At 42.4% G+C, this 27,217-nt stretch overlaps 3 protein-coding genes across 7 annotated transcripts in view; 2 read left to right on the forward strand and 1 right to left on the reverse strand.

The window, feature by feature from the left end:
• The first annotated feature begins 1,229 nt into the window (after nt 1–1,229).
• On the forward strand, nt 1,230–6,658 carry PLA2G12A (phospholipase A2 group XIIA). The gene is made up of 4 exons (XM_049814795.1): nt 1,230–1,481; nt 2,659–2,735; nt 3,899–4,064; nt 5,109–6,658. The coding sequence occupies exons 1-4, from the start codon at nt 1,268–1,270 to the stop codon at nt 5,225–5,227; spliced, it is 576 nt and encodes a 191-aa protein (XP_049670752.1). The 5' UTR covers nt 1,230–1,267; the 3' UTR covers nt 5,228–6,658.
• Nucleotides 6,659–9,240: 2,582 nt separating this feature from the next.
• Nucleotides 9,241–20,307, forward strand: CASP6 (caspase 6). Of its 4 annotated transcripts, none has more exons than XM_049814791.1 (9): nt 9,241–9,630; nt 9,661–9,742; nt 11,594–11,635; nt 12,406–12,448; nt 14,442–14,588; nt 15,025–15,101; nt 15,550–15,725; nt 17,951–18,107; nt 18,697–20,307. In XM_049814791.1, exons 2-9 carry the CDS (start codon nt 9,712–9,714, stop codon nt 18,933–18,935), a joined length of 912 nt encoding a protein of 303 aa, XP_049670748.1. In that variant the 5' UTR covers nt 9,241–9,630; nt 9,661–9,711; the 3' UTR covers nt 18,936–20,307. The 4 variants fall into 4 exon arrangements, with proteins under 4 accessions (XP_049670748.1, XP_049670750.1, XP_049670747.1 ...); XM_049814793.1 differs by having other exon boundaries at nt 9,666–9,742; XM_049814790.1 differs by having other exon boundaries at nt 9,241–9,742.
• Nucleotides 20,308–20,577: 270 nt separating this feature from the next.
• MCUB (mitochondrial calcium uniporter dominant negative subunit beta) overlaps nt 20,578–27,217 on the reverse strand; it is a 53,483-nt gene continuing 46,843 nt past the window's right edge. For both annotated transcript variants that reach the window (XM_049814788.1, XM_049814789.1), the window contains exons 4-8: nt 24,337–24,441; nt 23,966–24,126; nt 22,938–23,141; nt 21,756–21,872; nt 20,578–20,782 (exon numbers count right to left, since the gene is read on the reverse strand). In XM_049814788.1, coding sequence (XP_049670745.1) covers nt 20,705–20,782; nt 21,756–21,872; nt 22,938–23,141; nt 23,966–24,126; nt 24,337–24,441 — 665 coding nt within the window. In that variant the 3' untranslated portion in view covers nt 20,578–20,704. The remainder of the gene's footprint in view (nt 20,783–21,755; nt 21,873–22,937; nt 23,142–23,965; nt 24,127–24,336; nt 24,442–27,217) is intronic.

A 27,217-nucleotide genomic window follows, 5' to 3' on the forward strand; every position in this document is an offset into this window, starting at 1 on the left:
CACAAAACCGAACAGGATGTTTAGCAAGTGAGTTCGTTTTGGTCTGATTTTTCTTTTCAGCAAATCAAGACTGGGCTTTTAATGTTTAATAGATATCCTTTCATTTTGCCCTCTTTTACAACCCCGTCTTGCACGCTGGATGATGTTACCTGAAACTGAATCACTCACATGTGCAAAACTCACTGGATCAGTTTCCTTCCCATTGAACATCATCATAAAATTAGGTTAACATTTTAACACTTCAAGTACATACTCCCTACTGCATATTTTTTCTGGCTTCTAAATGAGCGTGGCTTCCAAAAGGTCATAGTTTTTTCCAGCTGTATCAGTACAAGTTCTCCACCAGACTGCTGGGAAGGAGAGCAGTTACGCGGTTTTGGGCACGCTCTTCCCACAGGCAGCGTTTGCTGGGAGCCCCGATGTGGCTGGCATCAAACCTGCCCTTCCTTCCAGCCAGCCCCGCAGCTGCAGCACCTCAGCGGCTGCCTGGAAAACCAGCCTTTCTGTCTTTCCTCCAAAACGTTATTGCTGTCTCTCACATTTACCAAGCTCACCACTCGTAACACTGCCATCAAATAAAGGCTCTCCAAACACAAAAGGCCTGGAGTTTCGTATCCTCCGATAGCACCGGTACCTCCCAAGGCCCTGCTCAGCCAGCACGGCCGTGCCATACACACCGGCAGCCAGCTGCTCTCCCGGTTTCTGCGGGGCACGTTTGGAAAAGGTCCCCCCCACGGAACAAGGGGGACCCTGACCCGCTGGAGGCGGCGGCGTTTCTCCTGTTGGAACAGGCCCTGCTGCAGCGGGGCAGGTGCTAGGCCGCGTTTTGCAATGCCGCCTCCTCTTGCCATCTAGTAGGCTCTGCCCGGCCTCCCCCCTTTCCCCCCTCAGAGCCATCACCGACTTTTCTCCCTCTAACCCGCCCCGATCGCTCTCTCCGACAGCTGACTGTCGGCCGCAGCCCAGGAAAAGGCGTTCTGCCCGCCAGCAGGCGACTCGCAGCCCGGCCCCAGCCCTACTCTAGCACAAGGCTGTTCGTCTCCTCCGGCGGAGAGGCCCGGCGGACGCCCGGGACCCCCACACCCTCCCTGCCGGCGGAGGGCGCCCGGAGGCGCGGCCCGGCGCTCCCTCAGGCGCGGCGGCAGGAGGTTCCCTCCCCGCCGGGAGAGCGGGGGCGGCGCCCGCGGGGACCATGGCGGCGGCGGCGGCGGGCTGGGCCGGGCCGGCGGCGGAGGCTTAGCGGGCGGCCGGCGGGGCGCCGGTCGGTATGGCCCGCGCCCTGCTGCTGCTGCTGCTGCTGCTGGCCTGCGCCCGGCTGGGCCCTCGGCCGGCGCGGTGCCAGGAGGCGCCGCAGACCCCCGACTGGCGGATGACGCTGAAGACCATCCGCAACGGGGTGCACAAGATCGACGTGTACCTCAACGCGGCCCTCGACCTCCTGGGCGGCGAGGACGGCCTCTGCCAGTACAAGTGCAGCGACGGTGAGGAAGCGGGGGGGGGGGGGGCGGCTGGCGGCGCGGCCGAGACCCCGCCGGCCCGGGGCGACCCTTGTCCCCGTCCCCCCCCGTCCCCCCCCGGCTCGCTTCAGGCGGCGCGGCCCGGTCGGGGCTGCGGGGGCTGGCGGAGGGCGGCAGCGCTCCCCGGGAAACGGGGCGCAGCCTCAGGGGAAACCTCAGGAACAAGTTGTTACACACGTGTGTGTGTCTCTGTTGAGATATGTAACCTGCCGGAGCCGACCCCGGCTGCCGCAGAGGGGTGCCAGGCGGGCGGTGCTCCAGAAAGGGGCGGGGGGGGGGGGTTGGATTCTTTTGCCATCAGCGCTTTAGGAGCGCCCCGAAACGGGAGGGTCGCGTAGACCCTCTTGATCTCTCTCGGCTGAGTGGACTTAACCCGCAGGTTGCTGGGTTGGATTGTTCGTCGAGTCAGGAAATGAGTTTGGTGGTGGCACCCTGACTGGCTCCTCGGGAGTGCCCGGGACACCGGGACATGTCCTCTCTGTACTGGAATGTGCACTTTTCAGATACGTGTTTTCTTCTACTCCATTTCTTTTAATTGTGGCCTCGGTTTGTTTCCAATACCGAAACAAGGTGAGGAGTCATTTCTCAAATTAGCTCCACAATCTTCCCGAACTTGGGATGCAGAATTCCCTGTCTTGCTGCACTAGTAGCTGTTCCGGGAGACATGACTTTAGCGGTCTCTACTAATTTAAATTTTATTAACGTTATAGTTGCAGAAATAAAAAAAATGATGTTTCATTCCATTTTAAAGGTTAGGCTAAAAACATCAGAGCACTACTGTTGGTTGCATATAAAGCACAGAAGTTGTAATGAACTTACTCTTAAGTACTCTCTTCTTTAATGTAATCCTACGTATTGGACACTTAACTGACACATCAATTTCAGTAAATCAAGCTCTTTTTTTTTTTAACTTGGGAAGCTAACATTAACACTTGCTCAGGTGTCTTGTCCTCCTTTTTTAAAAAAATGCTTAGTACCCCTAAGTTGTAATTTGGTAAGAATTGATATTCAGGTGCCTGAACACATGTTTAAGTTAAAAATATAACTGATACTCTCTTAAGGCCAACAAATGCCTTTCGTGAGTTTTAACAGTGCTAAAATGCTGTGCAAAAAATCAGGCATGATAAATTACCTTTTTCAGGATCAAAGCCCTTTCCTCGCTACGGATATAAACCATCACCGCCAAATGGTTGTGGATCCCCTCTATTTGGAGTTCAGGTAAGTATTTCCATTTGGGGGCTTCTTTGTGTGTCTTTCGTACATCAACTTTCCGCGATGTGGGTGGTTTTTTCCCTCCCCCATTCTGAGGATGAGACAGCATCCATGTACAACGTCCCTGCTTTTATCAGCTCCAACACAAGCTTTGGTAACAACATATGGAAAATGTTAATATTATAAACGAACATAACAGAAACATTTCCATCATTGGCATAAAATATTATAGGGATAAAATGGAACGTTGATGATTAATTCTATTTTTTTAATGTTTGATTTAGTGTTTTAGTTCTCACGATCTTGAAAGTCTTGAATAACCCCAACTGTAGCCCTGTGAGAGTGGAGGATTTGGCTCTGACTCTTATTGTCCTCGCTGACGCTAATCCATTTGCCTTAATGCTAGAAAAAAAAAAAAGGGTTAGTTTATGTACTGGGTCTGGCTGGGATGGAGTTAACTTTCTTCATAACAGGCTGCATGGCACTGTGTTAGGGATTTGGGGCAAAAACGGTGTTTATGGTTTTGGCTATTGCTGAACAGTTGATTGCACAGCTCTGGGACTTTTTCCCCACTCTGCCCATCCACCATGCCAGAGCGTAGTCTGGGGCTGGGCAAGAGGTTGGCAGGGGACAGAGTTAGGGCAGCTGACCTGAACTGGGCAAGGGATATTCCGTACTGAGCGTACAGGCATGCTCAGCGATAAGAGCTGGAGTAGTGGAAGAAGGGGAGGTGTGGGGGTGCGGTAGTGTGTGTGTTTGGCTTCCGAGGTGGCTGTTGCTCAGAGGCTGGCTGGGCATCCATCTGCTTGTGGGACATGGTGAATGACTGCTTTTTCCACTGCTTATTTTGGGGCATTTTCTTCCTCTTTCAATCACTTATTAAACTGTCTCTATCTCGACCCACAAGTTTTCTGGCTTTTGCTCTTCCTGTTCTCTCCTCCATTCCGTGGAGGGGGTGGGGGGTGAGCAACTCTGTGGGTGCTTGCCTGCTGGCTGGGGCTAAACCACCACAGCTTACTAGAGGGGAACAGCAAAATACAGAGGTAAGTGAATGACAGCTGGATTGATAGCATTAGTTTTTAATTTCAAACTGTTACAGTCTATTCATAGGCTATATCTTTCTTAACTGGAATACCAATGGAGTTTGCATGGGGGGATTTTTTTCACAGTTTGACATTGGTATCCCTTCGATGACAAAGTGCTGCAACCACCACGACAGATGCTATGATACTTGTGGCAATAAAAAGAATGATTGTGATGAGCAGTTTCAGTCCTGCCTCTCCAAAATTTGCAGAGATGTCCAGAAAACGCTTGGAATCTCAGAAAGTGTCCAGGGTAAGTGTGAAAAAAACCTTTCCTTTATTTCAAGTTCAACCGAGCTTGTATGGCAAAGAATCTTTGTGCAGCACAGTAATGCACATTTTCAAAAGCTGATGCTGTTACTGAAAGATGCCTTGTTCTGTCCCTGCCATGCAGCCCAGACACTTGTACAGTAGAGCAATGACAGTGTAGAAAAACGATCAGGGTTAAAACCTTGAGGGGAAAAAAAAATGCTTCCCATTTAGGAGTATGAATAAGGGAATACAGCTTCATCAAAACGCATGCATAATTCTTGCATTTACTGTAGCATAGCTTAATATTCACTGTGCTGCTGGGTGATTTCTAAATCTCTACTACATGTGATTGCTAGTAAACTGTATGAAAATACTGAATTGTTTCCTTTTATGAAATAAGATATTAGAATAATATATTGTCATAGTGGAAGTAGTTAATGCTATCCCTTAGTGAATAAATTTTAGGTTTTTTTAGTAACAGGCCATATGATACTCCTTCTGGTTGTTGGCCTGCATCTGACGAATACCTGACATAACCACACTTTTTAACTTGGACAATTTCACTTTTACAATAAGTAGTCCCACTGAGAGCAGTTAGTTTTTAGAACAAGCCTATGTTTGAACTTCTGAGATTCATTTAACTGCAAGTAAGTCTTCATGTTAGTGTTTAGTGTCAGAACTGAGAAATATTTGTTCATTTCTGTTGACCTGCTGTTAAAGATAGCAACCTCTGCGTAAATTGAGATGCAAAAAGTGAGGGGGTAAAACAGCTCTTTCATCTTTCCAAGGCTAAGTGATGTTTCTAACACTGATGACATGCCATATGCAATGAATTTTCTTTTTCATTTTGTTTGGCATACGAAAAAATCTTACTCACAACTTAAATGACTCTGTATCGGTTCAGTCTTTCATTTGACAATCTATTTGCTATGCCCAGAGAAGATTGCTTCTTTCTTGGAGTCATTCTCCGTTTGCCAGAGTAATTTCTGTTAGTTTCATATTCCATTCAAAGAGTACTTTTAACTGAACATCTCCTTGCTTGCAGCTTGTGAATCAACTGTTCAGCTGTTGTTTGATGCGGTTATACATTTAGGATGTAAACCATACCTGGATAGCCAGAGAGCTGCATGTATGTGTCGTTACGAGGATAAGACTGATCTCTGAAAGAAGATACCGAGATCTTATGGTGTAGAATAAAGTCAAAGACTCTGCTGGAATGAAGCAAGTGTTTGGTTACAAAGCTTTACACTTTTCAGACAGTAATATATTAAACACTGACATGAATATACTGGTTTGAAAGTCACTATGATATTCTTCCTAATGTAAAAAAGAAACAAGTCATCCTTCTCTTCCCCTTTATGGCAGAAGCTTGGAAACTGAAGTTAGTTGCCTTTGGTGTATGTCCACTCAGGGTATGCTATTGTAAAACACTAGTGCCATTTTAAAGTTTTTAAGAAAACCCCATAATGGGGACATCAAAGGCACAGAAGAGTTGTATTGAATTCTCAGATGATTTTTAATATAGGTCAAATTTTAGGTTTACTACCAGTCAATGCATCTGATAGATCCAACAGGAAAGAGTGTTTTGTGGGCGTTAATATGGCATCATAAGTAGCCTGTACTTTCATGCTTGTGGTACAATTGCCTTCAGTTCTCTCTGATGTATACTGTCCTGTGAGTTTATTTTTTAAAAAAAAGCAAAAATAAACAAAAAGCCCGAAGCCCTTAGCAAGGGCATACATCTACACTACATACTCCTAGTTGATTCTGTATCAACCTTACTTCTGCAGCACTTTCACATCAAATATATTGATCCTTTTAAGGCTTGACTACTAAAATGAACAGTTTGCAACCTAAGGATATACTTTTGATTTGACAAAACAGTGGAATGTAGTTGCTATGTTATTTTAAAAATGAATCAAATGTTTATTTTTCAAATAAAACATTTTGTGTTGTGTATTATATGCATAGAAAGGATATATTGTTCAAAGAAGTTGATTTATATTTGTCTTGTGGTACAACTTGGTTACTGTATTCATCTTTGCTTTCATTTAGTCCATTCTGATGAAAACTAAAAGTTCCACAGTTAGGGTCAGTATGCCCAGCAAACCTTTTTATTTAAAAATGCCCTCTGTGAGGCTGACAGGTATTTCAGCCTGTATTTCTCTCATCTGTTCCCTCTCTTGACTTCTCTAGCTGAAATCACCCGATGTCTCAATTATTTGGGGTTTGTTCTCTGTACTGATCTTTTCATTGCTTATCTCCAGTTGTCAGTCCTTAGTTAACTTTGGCATTAGGTCCCGTGTTGTAACAATGTTGACTTGCTCTCCTGCTGCCCTGGTTCTGCCTTGGAAATTCACAGGAGAGAACTGAAAATTAAAATACTGCATCTGTGAACAAGGAGTGGAAATCACGCTAAAAGCCTAAAATTTACCAGATTCATGGACTATGAAGTGATTCCTCCTCTGGAAGTACTTTTATATATTTTTTCTTTACCAGTTGTTTGTGGTATTTTTGTTTTGTTTTTCACTAGAACTTACTGTATTGTGACAGTGAATGTAAGTGCCTCGTAGAATAAAGTTCCTGATAAAGTTCTTTGGCCATGCTTCCTTTTCATATTTGTGGATATGAAGTAGCACTGCAAGAGAAGTATTACTATAGAGTTTTACCAAAGCGTGCTTGAAGAACTTGTAGTTCCTCTAAATTTGGTGAAATTTATTTTCTGCCATAGAATTGAAACAACTCTGAATTACCCTGGAATTCCATGGTTGGAACCCGAAAAGTCTTTTAGCACCAAAGCAGGGAATGGTGATGGCATTGCTTGTTTAAAGTACCACAATGAGTCCAAAACACTATAATTCAGCCAGATGACTGTTGAGTTGGGTCGAAATAAGCTTAAACTGGATGTTTAAATGAATACAGAAAATTTTTCACTGTTGGAAAGAGCTGGGTTTTGTCCCCTTCTGTATTGGCCTGTAATTACACCATGAAAGCCTTCCAGAGTTTCCTTCAAACCATCTATATCACTAAAAAGAGCTTTAACACTGCTGGATAGCGCTTTGATAGTTCTGCTTGCAAAGCAGAGGAGGCATCTGACTTCCTCCAGGGAGTCTTTACTTTGCGTAAGCTTTTCCCGTAGCAGAAATCCTTTATTATAGTTACCCACAAACTATACAAAATATATTTTACAGGTGTCCTGGTTTCAGCTGGGATCAAGTTAATTTTTTTCCTACTTGCTGCTATAGTGTTATATTTTGGGTTCAGTATGAGAATAATGTTGATAACACACTGATGTTTTCAGTTGTTGCTAAGTAATGTTTAGACTAAGTCAAGGATTTTTCAGCTTCTCATGCCCAGCCAGCAAGAAGGCTGGAGGGGCACAAGAAGCTCGGAGGGGACACAGCTGGGACAGCTGACCCAAACTGGCCAAAGGGGTATTCTAAGACCATACGACATCACGCTGAACAATAAAACTGGGGAGAATTGGCTGGGGGGTGGCAGCCTGCTGCTTGGGGACTGGCTGGGCATCAGTCAGCAGGTGGTGAGCAACTGTGTTGTGCATCACTTGTTTTGTGTATTCTTTTATCATTATTATTATTTTCCCTTCCTTTTTCTGTCCTATTAAACTGTCTTTATCTCAACCCACCAGTTTTACTTTTTTTTCTGATTCTCTCCTCTATCCCACTGGGGGGGCAGTGAGTGTGGCATTTAGCTGCCTGCTGAGTTAAACCACAATACTATATGTAGCAGCTCTTGGCATTTGACTCAATATTGGATGCTTTTATGTAGTCAGTAATAGTCTAAGTATTGCAGTGAATTTTTTGTTTTTACAGGTTAAAGTCTTAATATAATTGCCGTCCTCAGGCTGGATGATCTGAGTAACAGCAGTGTCCCCGCAATCAAACTTTCTCCTTCAAACTGCAGTTCTGATATATCCATAATGCTTTTTCCAAAAGCATATGGTGGAGCATTGCAACAATCTGAAAGTGTTTCACAACATGTACATGCATGTATAACAAAAACTTTTATATACTAAAATCAGCTGGAAATGCACACTAGTCAAATGCTACCTTAGGCTTCATACATTGTGATCAAGTTACTGGTGACTCATATGAACACAGTGGCTGACCGAGCACGCTCTTAGCCTCTAGCAAAACAAAGTTTCATAGATGTTTGATTGTCTTATTAGGATCTAAGTGAACTGTTGGACTTGGGAACATGGCTGATACAAGTTCAAACTGCTCAACAGAAAGCTGCTACAGACTCCCAGGTTTCAGTTCTACGGCTGCTGCTTCACACAGGATTCTTGCTGCCAGTGGGTTTAAGGGCAGCTCTAGTGTGAGCCGAGAGATCTGGGATTTGCAGTTCGCAAAAAAATGAATCAGCTTAATAAGAGTGTAAATGTTTTACAGTGGAAGATGCTAAACTCTTATAATAGTATCATGTTCTAACTAAAGTATACACAAAGACAATTTAAACAACAGTTTTATCTTGATCTAGCTGCCTACTGGCAGTCTGAGGATAACAAGTCCAAACAAGAGGAAAACAAGCAAAAGTCATTAGAAATACCCATTGCTCCTTTAACTAAAAGGGAGACATCTTGTCTAAAAGATGTAGTCATGCAAGAAGCCTGTCTAAAAACAGGCCAAACAGGTTGGGTAAGAATACTTAAAATCCCACTCTAAATCCGCTTCCTTTTGTGCTTGTAGCAGTAATCTCTATAAGCGTATTCACACCTGAGTATTCTAGAGCCTACACAGAAATAGGCTGGATAGGAAATTCAGATCCATCCAAGGTACAAATCTGCAAAGCTCTTATACAGAAGCATGTTCTTTGTCATTTGCTGTGGTTTAGAAACTGTTGCTTCTTATGCACTCAATTGGTGAACACGAAGTGCCATATAGGGAAAAGGCTGGGAATATCAGCGTTTGTTAAGACACCCTGGCACTGGTCCCCTCACAGTTCTAAGATCATCAAAGAGAATGATGCAAGAATAGAGCAAAGCTGCAAAAGTATTTACATCCAAACCTCTCAAAGGCTTATATGTGGGTGCCCAAATGAAAATGCATTTTGAGTAACGGTAGTCTTTTGGCTTCTAGTACAGTTTTGAAAAAAATCTCAATATAGTAAACGCAGTAGCTTCTCACCATGTTTCTGGGTGATGCCTTTGTATATGACAGTTGCTGAAACACGGTCACTGAAGTAACACATCACAGGAATACCGATGATGCATGACAAACTTTAAAAGTAACAGGAAGACGCTTTCACACATCACCCTTCCATTCTCCCGGCCCAGTTTCGACCTACGACAGCCGGCCCTTGCAATCTCCCGAGCAGGAGAGACCCCACCAAGCCGCTAGCATTACGGATCTACCTTCAAGGTGCGGCGGTCCCAGGTCCCCAGGAAGGCCTGCAGCCCCCGGCCCTCACGGCCCCGCACCACTTCCCCCCCGCCATCTCCCGCCCCTTTTCTCACAGAGGCGGCGGCCGCCGGCGGAGGAAAGGGCGATAAACGCCCTCTGCTCGAAGGAGTGCCCGGGCCTGGCCAAGGAGGCGGGTCGGCCCCGGCAAGGCAAGGCAAGGCAAGGCAAGGCAAGGCAAGGCAAGGCAAGGCAAGGCAAGGCGGCAGAGTACTTCGGTCCGCGGTCATGTCGGGCTCGGAACGGCGGCGGCCGGCAGGTAGGTAGGGGGGCGGCGCGTAATGGCGGCCGCCCGCGGGGTTGGGGGGAAGGGGGGGGGGGGGGCAGTTTTTTGGCGCCTGCCGCAGCCAACGGCACGGCCCTCACCTCGCGCCCCCCAACGTGTGGGGCCGTTAACGGTCTGGGCGGCTCCCCCCGTGCCCGGGGCAGACACGGTGCCGATCGCCCCCCGTGGAGGAAGAGCGGGAGGCGGACGGATGTCTTTGCGAGGGCCTGAGGGGAGAAGGGCCTCCCCCCCCCCTCCCTCTCCTCTCCTCTCCTCTCCCCGGCTGACCCGCAGCGACAGAGCTCGGGCCGGCTGCCGACGTTCGCGGGGAGCGTGGTCTTTGCTTCCTCTCAGAGAAGAAACGGGGAGCGGGGAAAGGCGGCAGGCGGGGAGAAGGACGGGATGGCGGCGGAGGCAGCCATCGCGGAAGTAGGCTGGAGCGTAAAAGCGCACCCCCCCCCCGAGGGGAAAGTCCCCCCCACCCCGCCACAGGAGGGGGAAATGAAGGGGGGGTGATGGCGGGGAGCTCGATCGCCCAGACCCCGCCGCTGGGGAGGGAGCGGGGAAACGGGCTTGCTTTGTCAACACGGAGGAGAAGCGGCTGGCACCGTAAAAAGAGGGGGAAACGGCGTTGCTAGCCGGGGATCAGGTGCCCAGGGAGAACGGTGATGTGTAACGGGAGGACAAGAGAGGACAGGAGCAGCAAAAACGTGGGGGTTTGGTTCCTGAAGATGCTGTTAGGTTTACATACACGGGTTTTTTTGTGCCATTTGGTTACTGGTATTTTCTAAATGTCATGTCCTTTGGCCCAAATGGTAGACCTGTTGAGATTAAAACGTACCCAGGGACAGATGCTATCAGATCCCAGTGTAATCCAGTGCATACCTTGTTTTTGATTCCTTTGAAACCATCTTCATGGGATTTAAGACAAGTAAGTAAGCCCACTGAGAGCAATCAGTTTTTAAAACAAGCCTGTGTAAGACAAGCAGAAAGCTTTTCATAAATCATAATAATTTTAAGTAGTGTTTACTTGAACAAAGCTGCAATATGACAGTGGCAATGAAAAACTAAAGGCTGGGAACTGACTAAACAGGATTAAAGGAACAGGAAAACCATCTTTCCCAAGTTTCCTTTGGTCCAGGAATTCTGTTCTTTGTGTGTCCACATGACAGCATTTTCTGTCTAGAAGTTTGATGACTCTTAACATTTTTATGGTCTGTTGTTTTTTGGAGGTGTGGATTACCCCCCTTCCCCTTTAAGCTGAGGCAAAAGCATCAGCCAGATCTCAGGTACACAAGAAAAAATACTGTGTAAATTTAAACACAGATGCACTCTTAAAAATATCTGGCTTCCTACTACCAACAGAGTCATGGGCACAGGTGGTGTTGCTGTGTTCTCTCTACACTCATTTTTCAGCACTTCTATCATTACACTGCCCTACATGTTATGTTTCAAGCGAACTGAAATAGCTTTTTTTTTTGTGCGTTCAGGTTACTAGCAATCATTGTAAGACTCAACACCTGAAAGCATGATCAGTATATGCCAGTGGGAGGTTTACATGTCAATAGTAACACTTAAAAACATGTGACTTCCTTTGAGCCACCCCCCTACTCTCCTGTGCAATGGTGTTCAATGTAGAAGCTTCTAAAGCCAAGTCTAGATTTCTACAAGCTACTTGTAATGTCTTTATGAACTTTTCTCCTCTATCAATACATAGCTGTGTTAGTTTGTTTTGCAGAAGTCTTTAATCAGATGTGAAAAACGGATGTCAAAAGGCAGTATCGTATATACAAAGTAGTTTGTAAAATATATCTATACATGACCCGTCTTCTCTTATAATTGCAGGCCACATCCAGTTGGACAGCAGACCTACTTTAACCACCACAGGTACAGTATAGTATATAGTTTTCATAATGTGGTAATTAGTCTCCACCAGTAGTAGTAGGACCTGTGATTTTATAGCCCATTGAGATGTTTGAGTGAAAGGAATTAAGTATGTTGGCCTAACCATCTGCATGTCTTTAGTTCTGCACACTCCCAAAACGTGCATGTTACCTGGTGTTCCCACAATGTTACCTTTATGTGCATTCTGTTACTGGAGATGCTTATGTCTGTATAGGTTAGCTGAAGAAAAAGGTATAAATATTGCATCTTCTCAGTTGTCATGAACTATACGCACTATTACACTATCATCTACTATGACTCATATGCTTCATCCAACCTCAAAGAGAATGCTCAGCTTTGCATTAGCATCATTACCGAAATAAAAGAAACACCAGTGTATTTTTAGATTATGTAAAATCATAACTATTGAGTTAGAGAGTCTGTTTAAATAAATACAGCCAGCTTGTTAGTTATATAAAATCATGATCTCTGAAAATATCTATATAGATACAAATACACAGATATAAAATATGCATGTCTTGACCACCTAAAATTCAGACTGTTGGAGTCGGAACTTTTAAGAACGGCCTCCAAAAGCTGTGGGTGCAGACAAACACTAATGAAGCTGTTCAACTGCATGCCTACTTGCCTTATGTGTGAATGAGCTTTTGGTTCACATTAACAGCTAAACTTTACGGCTGGATGCACAAGTTCAAATTGTTTCTTTTTAATGAACATTTAGAGCCTAAATCACTTTTTGATCTCTTTAACAGATGGAAATCAGAACATCACAGAAGTAGATGCACTTGATACAAGGTAAAGTTCTGATGGCAATGGCAGAGAGATGGCCTCTGGCACTGAGGTCAGTGCAGGGTTTTCTGATTTTTGTTAAGAATGTGACTGGATTATTCAGCTCAACTCCACCCACTTACATTTCTAGTTTTAGCTACACCAGATGCAGAATCACCCTTCTTGCCGTGCAGGCATGCAGAAGGGACCATTAGGAGTGGACTAGTTTTATGTTGGGCAATGTGCAGAGACTGTGGCAAAACCACCATCACAATCTAAGGAACAATTGGGCACACTAAGTGACAGAGTGTATCAGAGGAATGTATTCCTCTAGAAGGAGGGTAAATGGACCACAGGATAGCGATGCCATGAATTTTTCCTACTCTATCTTACAACATCATCTAGCCCTAGAAAAGGTAAACTCTCTGCCTGATAACTTCCTTTGCCTTACCCACTCAGTGAATACAGCTGAGTAGAGGAAGAAATATTTAGGGAACCATCCTTTTAATGGTCATTCACAGGATCCAGGGACCTAACTGTCCAAAAGCCCTACTAGCCCTATGTCTAGCCAAATCCTAAGGACGATAAATTGCCAAAATCCGAATAAACTCTGTTGCACTGTATCACGTTAAGTACTCAAATCAGGGAGAGTGTGATAAAGCACCCCACTTGAACTTTTCTCAGTGGTTAGTCAGCCAGCATTGTAGAAACCCCCAGATTTTGAACAGTCATCCAGAATTCCTGTTAGCGTTCTTACGCAGACATTACAAAAAGATGTTTTATTAAGGGGCTGCTCATAATAAAGTGGAGAGGGAGAAATAGTTTATGTATAACTTTGGCCATTTTGTAGTGAAGCAAAAGCATTTTGCTGATGAAACTGTGATCTCTAAGTAATATCTGCAGGCAAATACTCTAAGCAATTTCTTCCACCGATTGCACCAAAACTGAACATTCCATAGCAGGAAAAAAAGACAGTAACATGCCAAAAATGACGGCTCTACAAGAGCCAGTCCTAGGGTAGCATGACCTGGACTGTCATTCTGTGCATCTATAACACTGTCCTTGTCCATAGCCAGGGCTATTGCTGGAAGCATTTTAGTTGTTGTTTTCTGCACTGATATCTCTGTCTACAAAAGCAGGAAGATTGTCTGCTTTGTCTCTCAAAATACAGCCATGCCATCGCTTAGAAATGACCTTTTGGGTCCAAGTGCACAGTCCATAGCATGCTATCACAGATTTCTGTGTCGTGTTTTGCTCATAAAACAATAAAATTGCTGAGTGCTACTCCAAACGCACAGGCGTTCCATGTGTTTGTTGCCATGACAGTTTGAAGTCCTCTACTTGGAAGCTGGGGAGGTCATTCGTTCTGTCCATCAGAACGACGCTGTCCTTCAGCTTAAGGATTTTGTTGGCTGGTTGCTAAAAACTTAGGTGAACGGTTGTAGTGTCATAGCTTTCATTTTGTTAAGGTAAATAATAAAAATTTGTTCTCCTTTTCAAGATACACTATGCATACCACCTCACCACCAGTTTATTGCTTATGATGCAGCACTCGGTTTAGTTACAAGAACTTGAAGCAAATCTCAGACAGCTACAATTCCAAATAAGTACATATGCACTAACCAATTAGGTTAAAGTACTATTCAGCTAAACATGTAACATGGAGAATTAGAGCCAAGTCTGAAGTGCACTGCTATATGCCTTACTGTGTTACTATTGAAATAGCCTTCTGACAAGGGAAAATACAAATAGTTGTAGAGAAACTGTTCAACCTACCTGACAGCCTAGTACACACCCAACACTTGTTTTTTTCTGAATTGCTTAACATGCCCAAGCTTTTCAAAAAGACCTAGCAATTTAGGCTCTTGCTAAAATATTGCACACTTTGAGGTCTTGTCTTCTGAAGTTGGATCCTCCTAGTCTCTAGTCAATTAAAAAATCTCAGCTAGCAGGAATACAGGAAAGGAATTCAATTGCCGTTAGCTCATTTATCAAGAATGTTTTCCATCTCTGGCAACAGACAAACACTTGATCCTGCAGTGCAATACAAGATGAACCATCAAAGAAGAGGAATTGCGTTAATCTTCAATCACGAACACTTTTTTTGGCATTTAAGGCTGCCAGACAGACGTGGGACTCTTGCAGACAGAAACAATCTGAAATGCACGTAAGGAACTTGGTTTCTTTACTAAAGCTTAAAAAGCTAAACTTCGGAAATCATGGTCAAATAAGCAGTTACCTAAATCTTATGTTTAAGTATAGAACAAAAGACTTTGCAGACATAAGTACCTATGCAACCTTGGCAAAGAAAGCCATAATAAAAAAGCTTCAAGGCACGCTCCCTTAAGTCACAGAAAATGCTGGCACAAGTCCTACGATTTCAGTGAGTCCAGAGCTCTCTTAGGACAAACTCTTTGAAGTAACTTCAGGTATTAGACCTGCACTTGATGCCCATTTGAGTTCAAAATCAACTTTAATAGTTTTTTTCATAAATAATGCATAAACATGAATATTTATTCTCTCACAGGGAAAGCAACTGAGTTGGTAGCAACTGACATAATTTCAGCAAGATTTTTACTAATACTGATGTGTTTTAACAATAGTTTGACAGACCTTGGATTTGAAGTCAGACATTTTGATGATCTGAAAGCAGAAGATGTGCTGCGGAAAATTTATGAAGGTAGGAGACTATATTATGTCTTAACTATTTGTGGCAGAATTTCCAGGTCTCTTTTCTTCCATTCTCTCTGTTCATCTAGCTTAAAATAGTTTTTGTGCACAAGGATGTTGTTTAACATTAGAAGGACTTAAGGGTTAGACTTCAGATTATTTTATTGCAATGTAAGTGAAGCTTCTGTGGAGAGAACTAAGGAAGTCGCTAAGAACTGAAAGAAAGCACCTGCACCTGGGAGAAGTTAGTAACTTTCTTCTTTTTACTTCTAGTGGCCCTTACCTTCAGCCATGTTGAATCATTGCACCTTCAGATTGCTGTAGTATTACACTATCTGAAAATAGGGTTCATTGGAAAAAGGACTGATCAGAGATTAGATGATATGATATAAATGTGCAATGTTTTTTAAACCTGAAGATTACTGTTTAGTCATCTAAACACCACTTGAATATTTCAGCCTCTAAGGATGACCACAGTAATGCTGACTGCTTTGTTTGTGTGTTCCTGAGTCACGGTGAGAATGATCATGTTTACGCATATGATGCACAAATCAAAATTGAGACAATCACAGACATGTTCAGAGGAGACAAGTGCCAGAGTCTGGTAGGAAAGCCGAAGATATTTATCATTCAGGTAAGATGTCCGTTTCTGAATTCAGTGGAGTTAACACTGACCTATGTCTTCTTGTAATACAGAAGTCAGTTTTCCTGAAGTCTTTCCACAAGGGAAAGTTTTTGCATCTTTAGGAAAGAAGGTATGGAAAACTGTTCCTTAAAGGCATTTAAGACAAGGATTTTTCTCTTTTTTAAAAAAACATTTATGTACACAAGTGTTAATATTATGATTCTAGCTATATGTAATAAGTAATTTATTGAAGAACAACCCAAATTAAGCCCATGTTAGATTGGCTGTCAGTGTATATTTAATGGCAGAGAAGACAGTTAACATTTTTTTGAGAAAGTTGCGTACAGCCTTAGCTCAGTTCCTACTGTTCACACCTCACAGCCCTAGGCTAGGCTTGTAGAAGGCTATCAAACCTCCTTACTTTCACCATTTCCTTCCAGGCAAGTCCCTTCACTTGATCCTTACAGAAGTTGTTTGGGGGGAGAGGGGTTGTGAGGTTTTTGTTTGGTTAATTTTGGTGGTGGTGATGTATTTTTTGTTTTTCTTTATTTTTTTTGTGTTCTTTTCTGTCCATGACCAATACTTGGTGTCTCTGTAGAATTTAAAGAGTCAATTAAAGGCTTTCTTGTCTCAGAAATACTGTTTGTGCTAAGTGGTCAAATAAAGCCCATATGTAACCTCCTGTTTCACTCCTTGGTTCACAGGATAACGCAAGTTGGACGGGACCTCAGGAGGTCTCTGGTCCAGCCTCCTGTTCAAAGCAGAGTCAGTTATGGGGTCAAACCAGGTTACACAGGGCTTTATCCCGTCTTTATCCAGATTACAATTAGCAAACTCATATGAGAACCTGGCCTTCAGCAGACTGTAATTGTAGTATTTTATAGAGTAATTCTAAGAATTACTTTTTTTTTTCCAAATGAAAGCTTCCTTAGGCACAAGACCACTGCAAGAATCAACACATTGTTAATTCTTCTTTCATTAGGACTCATTCAGCTTTGATTATTTTTTTAACCAGGTGCCAAAAGATGGAAAAACATTTACATATTTTAATTTTAAGTTATAAGTAATACTTGGAAACATAATACAATACTCATCAAAAAGCAAATTAATTTAGTTCAGTTATCAATCGAGTTCTTTTACAGCATGATTGCTATAGCATTTACCTTTGGAAATCAGAGGGAACAGCAAGCATGGAACTTCATCACTGTAAATGAAAGAAGATTTTCATGTTTCTCTCTTTAGTGATAGTTCTTAAGTAATGCTCCTTACCTGCTTTGTATATTTTGAGTGTGTTCTTACCTCCTTATCCTCCACATATAGCCTTTCCATAATGCTGACCATACCGGGCTCACTTACCGGCTTCTCACAAAAAAACCCTCCCTCAACTAATGCATTTGAGACTGAATTAAGAGCAGAAGCATAACAGCATATAATGATGGCTCTGCTTCAGAGCGTTTATTCAACACTGCCTTGCCAACAGGCCCGAGGGAAGCGATTCTTCCTCTCTACTCAGCACTGGTGACGCTGCTGCATCTGAAGTATTGTGTCCAGTTCTGGGTTGCCCAGTAGAACCAAAATATGGACTTAATGGAATAAGTCCTGCAAAGGGCCACAAAGATGATTAAGGGACTGGAGCATCTCTCATATGAGGAGAGGCTGAGGGAGCTGGGACTGTTCAGCTTGAAGGAGATGGCTCAGGGGAATCTTATCAATGTTATAAACACCTGGTGGGAGGGAATAAAGAAGAGGGGAGCCAGGCTCTTTTCAGTGGTGCCCAGTGACAGGATAAGAGGCAACTGGCACAAATTAAAACATGTGAAATTCCATCTCAACACAGGAAAACACTTTTTTACTGTGAAGGTGGTCAAACACTGGAAGAGGTCACACAGAGAGATGGTGGAGTCTTCATTCATCTATGAAGATATTCAAAAGCTGACTGGACATAGTCCTGGACAACCTGCTCTAGCTAACCCTGCTTGAGCCAGGGGGTTGGACTAGGTGATCAAGAGGTCCCTTCCAATCTCAGTGACTCTGTGATCGTCTTGGAGCTTTCACTGGACTTCGTCACCAATATTTTAACTGATAGAGATGTAAATGGTCTTTATGAATCCAGACTTATGGTAATGTGGAACACATAACTGAACAGAAGTCCCTTCTGGTTAGTGTCAGAAGTATCATATTAACATAGGTGAGCTTGGCAGAGGTGAAAGGATAACAATACTTCTCACCAACAGGCGTGTCGAGGTGATAAACATGATGATCCAGTTATTGCTCGGGATTCAATAGACGGTAGTGATGAATCCATTGTCAATGAGACGGAAGTGGATGCAGCTGGTGTATACACCCTGCCTGCTGGTGCAGACTTTATCATGTGCTACTCTGTGGCACAAGGTAAGTTCTAATACTTTGCATCTGATGTCTGATACTTCACTTCTTCTTGACTTTTGTAGTCTTCTTGACTTGTAGTCAAAATAATGAGTACAGTTCCAGGTCCTGTGTTTTACATGTCTGATAAGTGACATCTTATCTGGGAAAGAGCCTCACATGTTTAGGAAGAAGTGAAAATAAACTGTCAAGGTTGCAGTTAATTTGCCAAGCAGAAACATTCTCATCAATCTTGCTGCTGAGCTATCTGCTGACAGCAAGGATTCCTCTCTTTTCCAGGATTGTAAGATTCTGTTGGCTTACAAATTTCCATGCACTACATGGCTGTCTCATCTTTTCTCTTGTAATGTACAGATACAATCCTGTAAGCTACCAGTCCCTGAACCATGCTTCTCTTGGCTTAGGACTATAAATGACCTCAAAGCCATTTCCCATCTACAATTTCCAGCGAAATTGCATAATTGGCAAAGTAAGATTTATACCCATTAGTAATATCTTACAGATGCAGCTAGCAAGCAGTAACTCTCATGAATATTTTTCAAGTTGCATGACTACTTACATTTGGGTATAATTTTATGTTCCCATTCTACAATAGGTTACTTTTCTCATCGTGAAACTGTAAATGGTTCCTGGTACATTCAAGATTTGTGTGAGGCACTTAAGAAGCACGGCTCTTCCTTGGAGTTCACAGAACTTCTTACTGTTGTTAACAGGAAAGTATCTCATCGCAGAGTGGATATGTGCAGAGACATTAATGCTATAGGAAAAAAACAGATTCCTTGTTTTGCCTCAATGTTAACTAAAAAACTGTATTTTCATCCAAAATCTAAGTAGATTATTACTTAACAATGACAATTGTTAACTAGTACTCACTGCAGAATTGAAAAAACACACCATCTTAGTTCAGGAGACTAATATTCTACAAGATTGTTTGCAAAAACACTGGGCTCAAATATTACAGTTTGTATACATAATAGTTTCTAAAATCTTAAAGCAACTTTAAAGCTAGTAGTAGAGCTCTGTTCATCTCAGGGAATTTGGGAAAAGTTGACTGGTGCAAAACTATTAAGAGGTGCTCAGATTTTACTGAAATTGGTACTCTAGATTACTTTTTTCTTAAAAGTTTTTTGCTTGATTGCCACCTAACTATGGCATATTTTACTATTTCCAAAACATTTCAGATGTTGCATTAGATTAGCTTGTCTTGCTCCAAGAGCACAGTCTACAGGGAATGTTTGTAGCGCATCTTTTTAAATCTGCAGACAGCAGTATCCACCTTCCAATTCTTGTGGATTTATTGAGCTTTTTAGGCTATTTTATATTTTCTCTCAACACTAAAAAGGAACTTAATTCCTTGAGTACAATTGTAGCATTAATATAGATAAAGAGCTTCTTTTTGCTTGCACATTATATACGTTTTCGGCACAATTACAGCTTGCTGGCTTTTTGCATCCTCAGGAGAAAAGCAAGCAGTAGTGAAATGAGGACATGTACAGCTTGCTTTGGGTGACTTTGGGTAAGCTTGCCTTGTATACATCTCTAAACCTAAAGCAAATCATTTCGAGGTTCCAGGCTCACTTATAACTGCTGGACATCTCTAGGCAGCTCTGCAAAATACAACACATGCAAACCTGCATACTTCAGGCCTTGGTGTTGAAACAGCCTCTTCCTCCCCTTGGCCCCAGAGGGGATCAGCCAAGCTCTGTCATTGTGTACATAAAAGTGATAGCGCATTTGTCACCATAGGACATTTCACCTTAGGATTGTTACTACTGCAACATCAGTAATTTCAATGATACTGACTAGAAGCGAGTATCTCTTTTATTATTTTTTACATTATTGGTACATATGCTTAACTGGGGAACAATGGAGAACTCGAGCTGAGAAAGCTGTCTTAATCCACTGTCCTGGGTACAAAATAATTGATTTACTGGCTTTGCTTTAGTTAAATCTTCCCATAAATGATGTTCTGAGTCACAGATATTAAATCTTACTATGGCTACTTTTAAGCTTTGTATAAATCATGTATGTTTGAATGTTTTGATAAATTCTTTCGATAAAATGCAACAATGAAACATAAATGATTTTATAGTAAATGAGTTTGAGTATATCTTACTTTTCCAGCAATATTTACTAAAAAAGCTTACTTGTGATGCAAATCAATGCACAGAGCTAGGAAAAAGGAAACAGTAGTCTCAGGAAAAAAAAAATCCTTAATATTCGATGCGGAAGTTAATTATTCTATGAGCTACTGCTGTGCTATAGTAAACGGTACTAAAAAGACAGCCCTTGTTCTATAAAACATCCCTGTCATTTTAGCAGCAGGCAGAATACCTCCATTTTACTAATGAGATTTGACAAATATCTTGAAGAACTTTGCTTCAGCAGCTTCTTCATAGGGTTTTGGGGAAGAAAAAAAAAAAAACACAAAAATAAAAATAAAACAAAACAAAACCCAAACCATCAAGTGATCAAATAATTTTTGTAGGTATTTATTGCAACTTTCAAAACTATATAGTGGTCAAAAATACCCAGTTTCTGTAGAGTAACTAAATGTTTGTATCAGCTTTTAAAGGGCAATTCTAATATATACAAAATTGAAGTCAGTCCTTGTCATTGATTTCCTGGATTGGAAGCCTCAAGTGCAGAGGTTGGCGCAGACGCCTCAGGGATTCTTCTGCCTGCCAGTGCAAGAAAGAGTGAGAGTTAATCCTTCTGCAGCCCTCCGTTTTCTCCTCCTCTTTCACACATCCAGTATCTTTCCATTCTCAGAAGGCATTGGTCTTGCGCAAGAAACCAAACTGATCAAATGGAGGATGCTGAACATTTACAGGCCTCTCGGGTTGTTCAGCCAGTCTCCAGAGAGAAGCATGTGCCCTGGCCGTCCATACACTCACTCCCACCCTGAAGTATTTTCCTGAAATTAGTTACAAAATTTATACTCACAGGCTACTGAAAAGGCATCAAACTCTAGCCTTATGTCCAATGTGGTTCATTAAATGATACCCTGAACCACAGGTCTTGAACTAAAATTAGGGGTAGTTTCAATTTTCTTTTACAAGACGTTGAACACAGGGCTAGTGGGATGGGATGGGGGAGTAAGAATTCAGGAGTGAGAGATCTGCTACACTTTTTCATGAAGACCACAAAGTTTCTAGTAGGTTGCACACACCACCTTTTCCATCCAGTTGCCCATATTCTGTAAATCTAAGCCTTTTACCTAAGGAATAGGATTAAGATGTCAAATGCTGAATTCTGCAAGACAGTCTCCTTCCAAGGAAGGGAGGAGATTGTGTTACCACAGCAGTGCAGCAAACATACTGTCTCCAAAAGCAATGCAGCTATTCTACTAAAATGGCCAAAAATGCAACATATTAGAGTACACAAAAAATGGATGTGTAGGGCTGATAAACTGACTTACTTGTTTTAAATTCAATTCATGAAGGTCTCCCTTTCTGATGACTTACTGAAGTAGTTTATACATCAATGGCAAACATTGTACGGCCATTTGAACAGCTGAAACTGGCTGATAAGCAATATGCTGTTTTGAATGTAAGTAGCAAACCTTGAGGTCAATTTTCTGTTAACTGGGAGTTTACTGAAAAAATCTTAAGCCAGAGGCTACTTCATTATTTAAGGACTGTATTTAAATACCTCTGCTAGGTCTTCTTTGAGCTTGTTATACCGTTCCACATTAAAATGATGGGTTTTGGATTTCCGATAGAAGTAGTGGAGGAACTGCCTGTCTTTAGCATCAGGATAAATGTAGTCCTGGTGAAGAAAGCAGGGCACGTATTTGGGGTTAGCAAGAAAACTGGATAGAGGTCAGAAGGTTATCTGTAAAAGTGAGTTTTCAATAGAAATTCAGCCTGTTTCAGGAATATTTAACTAGTGCAACACACACAGTATGTTCTGTTAAGAGGCTACATATGAAGTTATGCCCTTACAGGTCATAAGGGCCTTTTAGACACATGGTAGGAATAATTTCTATCACATCTAAAGGAATTTTCAATTATAATAAAGACATAGTGTGATCTTCATGACTGGAGCCACCTGGGTCAATGGACAGTACTTCCAAGGAGTCGGAGAAAGTTCGGCTACTATTTCTCAAAGACTTACTTGAAAGTCTCAAGCCATGGCTCCAGCAGCTGTTCAAAAAAGCTAAGTAGTAATCTCTTTATCTACTCATATACAAAAACTAGGAATGCCTTAGCCCTTCTTAAAAATCAGTGAGAAGGAGTAAAACTTGTATTCCGAGCAAGCTCTTCATAAAAAACAGATGTGTCTTCCCTTTTCACTAAAGGAACCTGACATCTCATGAGGTCTATAGATCTGTTGGTATTATAGAAGGAAGCGCTGGTTACTCTTCCACATACCTCCATAACAAAAAGAGTTTTGCATCACAGAAAGTTCAACGTCAAGAAGTCCACTTTGGGAGTAAAGTACAGAGCTAAAGCAGGAAAAAGAAACGTTTCTTGACGTGTTACCGGATTTCGGGACAAGTCGGTATTGTGGAGCTCAGTTAAGATTTTGTTGTTGTTGCTGTTGCTCAGCAAACTTCTTCTAAACAATGCCTGTTTTCTGCTCCGTTTCAGCTGTCCTAGATTTACCTCCATTCATTCAAAGTCATGGAAAAACAGTCAGATGATGAAGAACAAAGCAATAACATTTTTCCAGGCACTAAATTAGGTGTATTTCAATAATGCAACTGCCAGAATTCCAAACGGTTTCGTACCCTGCACTGTTTATACATAAACTCCAGCCGATAAAAGCTACTGTTCAGTGATTTTTCAGAGTCGGTATTCCTCCTTTACAATACTCCAGACGAGGACTTACCTGTTTAGTAAGAACAAAGTAGGCGTAGAAAGCCATGGCACTCCCGTAAGTGATGAAGTATGTGACTGGCTCCATGATGTCCCACGAGTAGACCCACCACGTGAGCCACGCCAACGCTCCCCCTTGTGTTGACATCAGAGCTAAGCCAACCCATAGAAGCCTGGAGGTCTTTGCATCTGCACTGTCCGTGATTCTGGCTTTCATCTAAGGAAAAGAAATAAGGAAACCTGTTCAAGCAAACATGAGTGCTCCTCTGATGAGCAGCTCCTCAACTATGTTTTCTCCTGCTGAGCTAGATCCTTTTTCAGGATCTTTTACCGACTTCTCTTAATGACTTACCCTGCTGAGAAAGAAAAGGTCTGAAATCCAAGGGCAACCAGATCTCCTAGCTGTTGTGCACCAAGAAATCCTGCTCTTAATCTCCCCTTCCCACTACTAGGGATTTATGTCTACTGGATTTCCATTTACCATTCAAGGCAGTTCTGGTTACCGTGGAGGCTGGTCCTCACAAAGCAGGTCTGAAGCCAAAGAAAAGTTTGTCCGCTTCGTCAGGCTCTTTCTGGTTTCCTCCCCTCGTGCTGGGATAGCCTAGCCTGCTCTAGATCAACATTCATACCTTCCCTTCTTGGATTCTGGCAACAATTAATCCAAACAATTTGCCTTGCTGATATAGAAAACCCTAGCCTAAGCCACAGATAATTTCTACCTCACTACTGTTATTTCTGTAATGTGTATTCAGAACTCATACAGCAACAGGTGACTAAGTGGACTTTCAATTCCAATAGTAGCCATGCTTAGGCTTGTTCATGACAGCTTTCTCCAGGTGTTGTGGTTTCTACCCGGGGAATGTGCATAACAGGAGGAAAAAGAACTGAATTGAAAATAATCTGAATTATATTTGAATTGACCCTCATTTACATAATAAACAAACCCTAGCCATTCACGCTGATTTTATTCTATGACAGGACTTACTCTTGATGAAAGGAAATGGATTTGAGTTTAAAAAAAAAGTAACCCCACTTTCTAACCTGTTCAAGAGGCAGCAGCTCTTCTTTCAGATGGTCCAGTTTCTGTAGCAATTCTTTCTCTTTCCTGATCTGGTGATCTTCTAAATGTAGAGCCACAAACAATCTGTGAACCAAGGATTTGATATCTTCCATTTCAGTAGCATGCTCACTACTCAGCTTATCTGAAACGAAAATGTTTGTCACATAAAACATTTCAAGAACCCACCCTTCTTCATTCTCTCCCCACCTCCAACCCCCAAAAGCAAGACCATCCAATGATAAAAAAACCAAAGAGAAATTCCTTTCTCCAGACATGTTGCAGTTTTCTGAGACTTCCCACGCATTTCATTAGATGAAGTGAGATAATCAGAGTTATTAAGCATTGCTCTTACCTTTTACAGGAGGTGACACACTGTATGCTGTGTTGTTGATAACAAGTTTAAAGTCATTCATCAACAAGACTTCCATCGAGGTTGCATCAGAGACCTTGCTACCATCTGCAGAAGAAAGATTTAAGTTCTACATCATTTGTCATAAGGAATCTTAAACATTAGCTGACACCCCTTTGGAAAAGTGCTAGAGTTCTTTATTAATAATGCTTGGAAGGGAACTGTACTTTTAGTAAATCTGGTAACTGACACTAAACAGTAAGGAGGAACACATCAACATAGAGTGTGTGCCTGAATGCTTTCTCTAGCAGTGTCACTCAGACTTGTCACTACTATTGTCCCACAAATGGAGTTTGTTTACCCAGTGTGCAAGCCAATAACACACAGAGTCGAGGTATTTTCAAACTAATTTCATTGATGCGCATGAATGGGTGCCTGTCTCAAGACAGCACACCCTTGTCTCAAAAAACCTCATCATTATACACTTAACTAATACATATTAATTGTTATTTTCCTTAATGATTGGTTCTTCTTCACCCCTCATGTAAATTAGTGCGCAGACTCTGTCTTCTTCCTTCATTGTCTTCTTTTGAGTAGGTTACGGTATCATTTGAGTAGGTGGTCAGTGAGTCGGTGGTTGCGATCTCCGCCTGTAGGCATTACCTTTTACCTACTTCTTCCCTAATCTTGGCAGTTCCAAGCAGTTCTTCAAGGTTTATTGACCAGACCACAATCATTACCTTTTCTGACATAAACATCCTACTTATTTACAAAGCTCTGTTGTGTAGTAGTTAGTCCCTAAACCCTAAGTAATGTCTAGTTACTGTTTCCTTATTTTAAATATTAACTGATGGGGGCTGTACACAGGACTGTAGCAGCTCCCTTGTTATTTCAATCATATTATACATATTAATTGATAACACTACGAGCAGACTTGGATTTTCTTATGATTATGACTAGAATCAACCCATTGGGAAGGGGAGGGCAGAAGATAAAGAAGTCTTGCATAAACCAGCAACAAATCGCAACATAAAGATCTGCAATTTTGTTTCTCCATCCACACAAGTTTGCATCTTCACTAGGACAAAGGGTTTTGCGAAATTAAAAGACCTTCAAAGACCTCATCTTCAGGTATAGATTTATGCCTTTCCTTAAACAGGCTCTTCTAGTCAAAAGGAGCAATTCTTGTCAGTTGTGGCATTCAGATTTTTATTAATGGTACTTGAAATCACTCTGTTTCACTACCAGTTGTGACTGGGAGTTAAGAAGTAGATAGCTAGACTGTCCAGTACAAGGCAGACCAGGAGCCACAGAGGCATTAGTCTGAAAAGCTCTGGAGAACCCTTTTTTACTTTTCGTTTTTATGCAAAAATTTACATGAATGCTACCCCATCAGCAACACAGAAAGCAGGCTGAGAAAAAAAAAAAATCATATCTATTTTCAATGACTTAAAGTCAGAGACAAGGGGGAAACGATGACATTCAATCAGGAAAGCTGGTTGTTGAAGATTTTATCCTGCTTTTATATTTGTTCCTTCTTTTCATTCCCTCTCTACCCTTTTTCTTTGCCAAAGGCCCTTTCACCCAAAAGGCAGTATTTGTGTCTGCCTAAGGCTTAGAAGAGATTTGCCACTGGTAGGCAGATCACAACTTCAGTATATAAAAAGGCTCTCATCCAACAGCATGGACATACTGCAGCTCTTCCCAGGGCATTCTCAACACAACGGATCTTGCAAGATTAGTACTCAGGCAACATTTCTGCTTTCTTGGTAACAGGAAAAATAGCGGCATCCAAATGAGAAATGGATCCCTTCCTATTTTACATTTGATACACAAGGGCAGATGTAATCTAAAACCTCTGCTGAAATGTGAAAGATCTGGTTTGTCCCATCTCTGCTTCTTGTTTCCCCTGTTTAAAGGGGCCTGAAGTTTGCAAATAAACTCTTTTCTTTAGTAGATTACTACTCTTCCTGCCTGCCGGCTTTCATATCTCCTCCTCATTGCACCATCCACCGCAGCTAGGAGACAAAGGAACACATCACATCCCGCAGGGAGCTGAACACACCAAAAAGGAGCTCCTGGAGTCGTTAGCAGTAACACGTAACAGTGGATCCACCGGAGTACTCACTGGGTGAAGTCCTGCAGATCCCAGAGCCATCCAGTAAAACCAGCCCCTGCAGAGGGTTCAGATGGCCCAAGAACCCCCACAGCCAAACATCATTGCTGCTGGACACATCGCTGTGGCGGGGGGGGTTCAAAAGCCACAGAGCGGCTGCTCCACGACACCTGTTTGACCTGGCCACCTTCATCTCCTATACATAAAAAGGGCATCTTCCCCTGCCCCTGCCAAGGGGTGGGCAGCGGCAGAAAACAGCAGCTTTACTCCCGAAACGAGAAATGATGAGGCTACAAAATACGAAGATTTTTGTATGTAAATATTTGTCACAGCGCTACTGCCCCAGCTCCTTCATCTGTCCCCATGTGCCCACGACAGAAAGGCACCATAGACAACCACCCTACACCTGCAATTATTTATTCACTGGAACACTGTCCTCAGGCCCCATCTGCTGAGGCCAAGGCTACTGAACTCTGCAAGCTAATGCACCAGCTGGCTCCCTGACCCACTCTGGGTAGCAAAGCAAACCTGGAAGGCTACCACTTTCAATTCAAAATCTGAAATTTTAATGTGCCCATCCACTCTTTTCTTTTTTTTAATAGTGTAATAGAACATCAAAGCTCATTTGCATGTAAATTATTAAGGTGACATTTATAAAGTGAAATCTAAGCAAAAAATGCTTTTTCAAAAGAATTGCCAGACAGGCTCTTTGTTCTGGATGTGATACAACACTGATTTATTAACCTGTCCAACCTTTAATTAACTGAA

The sequence above is a fragment of the Accipiter gentilis genome, chromosome 12 (assembly GCF_929443795.1).
Source record: "Accipiter gentilis chromosome 12, bAccGen1.1, whole genome shotgun sequence".
NCBI lineage: Eukaryota > Metazoa > Chordata > Aves > Accipitriformes > Accipitridae > Astur > Astur gentilis.

Excerpts from the sequence above, each read along its gene's own strand:
- PLA2G12A (XM_049814795.1), top strand. The coding sequence starts at position 1,268 with ATGGCCCGCGCCCTGCTGCTGCTGCTGCTGCTGCTGGCCTGCGCCCGG. Across the intron at positions 1,482-2,658 it reads CCAGTACAAGTGCAGCGACG|GATCAAAGCCCTTTCCTCGC; the intron begins GTGAGGAAGCGG and ends TACCTTTTTCAG. Across the intron at positions 4,065-5,108 it reads AATCTCAGAAAGTGTCCAGG|CTTGTGAATCAACTGTTCAG; the intron begins GTAAGTGTGAAA and ends CCTTGCTTGCAG.
- CASP6 (XM_049814790.1), top strand. The coding sequence starts at position 9,712 with ATGTCGGGCTCGGAACGGCGGCGGCCGGCAG. Across the intron at positions 12,449-14,441 it reads GTAGATGCACTTGATACAAG|ACAAACACTTGATCCTGCAG; the intron begins GTAAAGTTCTGA and ends CTCTGGCAACAG. Across the intron at positions 15,726-17,950 it reads CGAAGATATTTATCATTCAG|GCGTGTCGAGGTGATAAACA; the intron begins GTAAGATGTCCG and ends TCTCACCAACAG.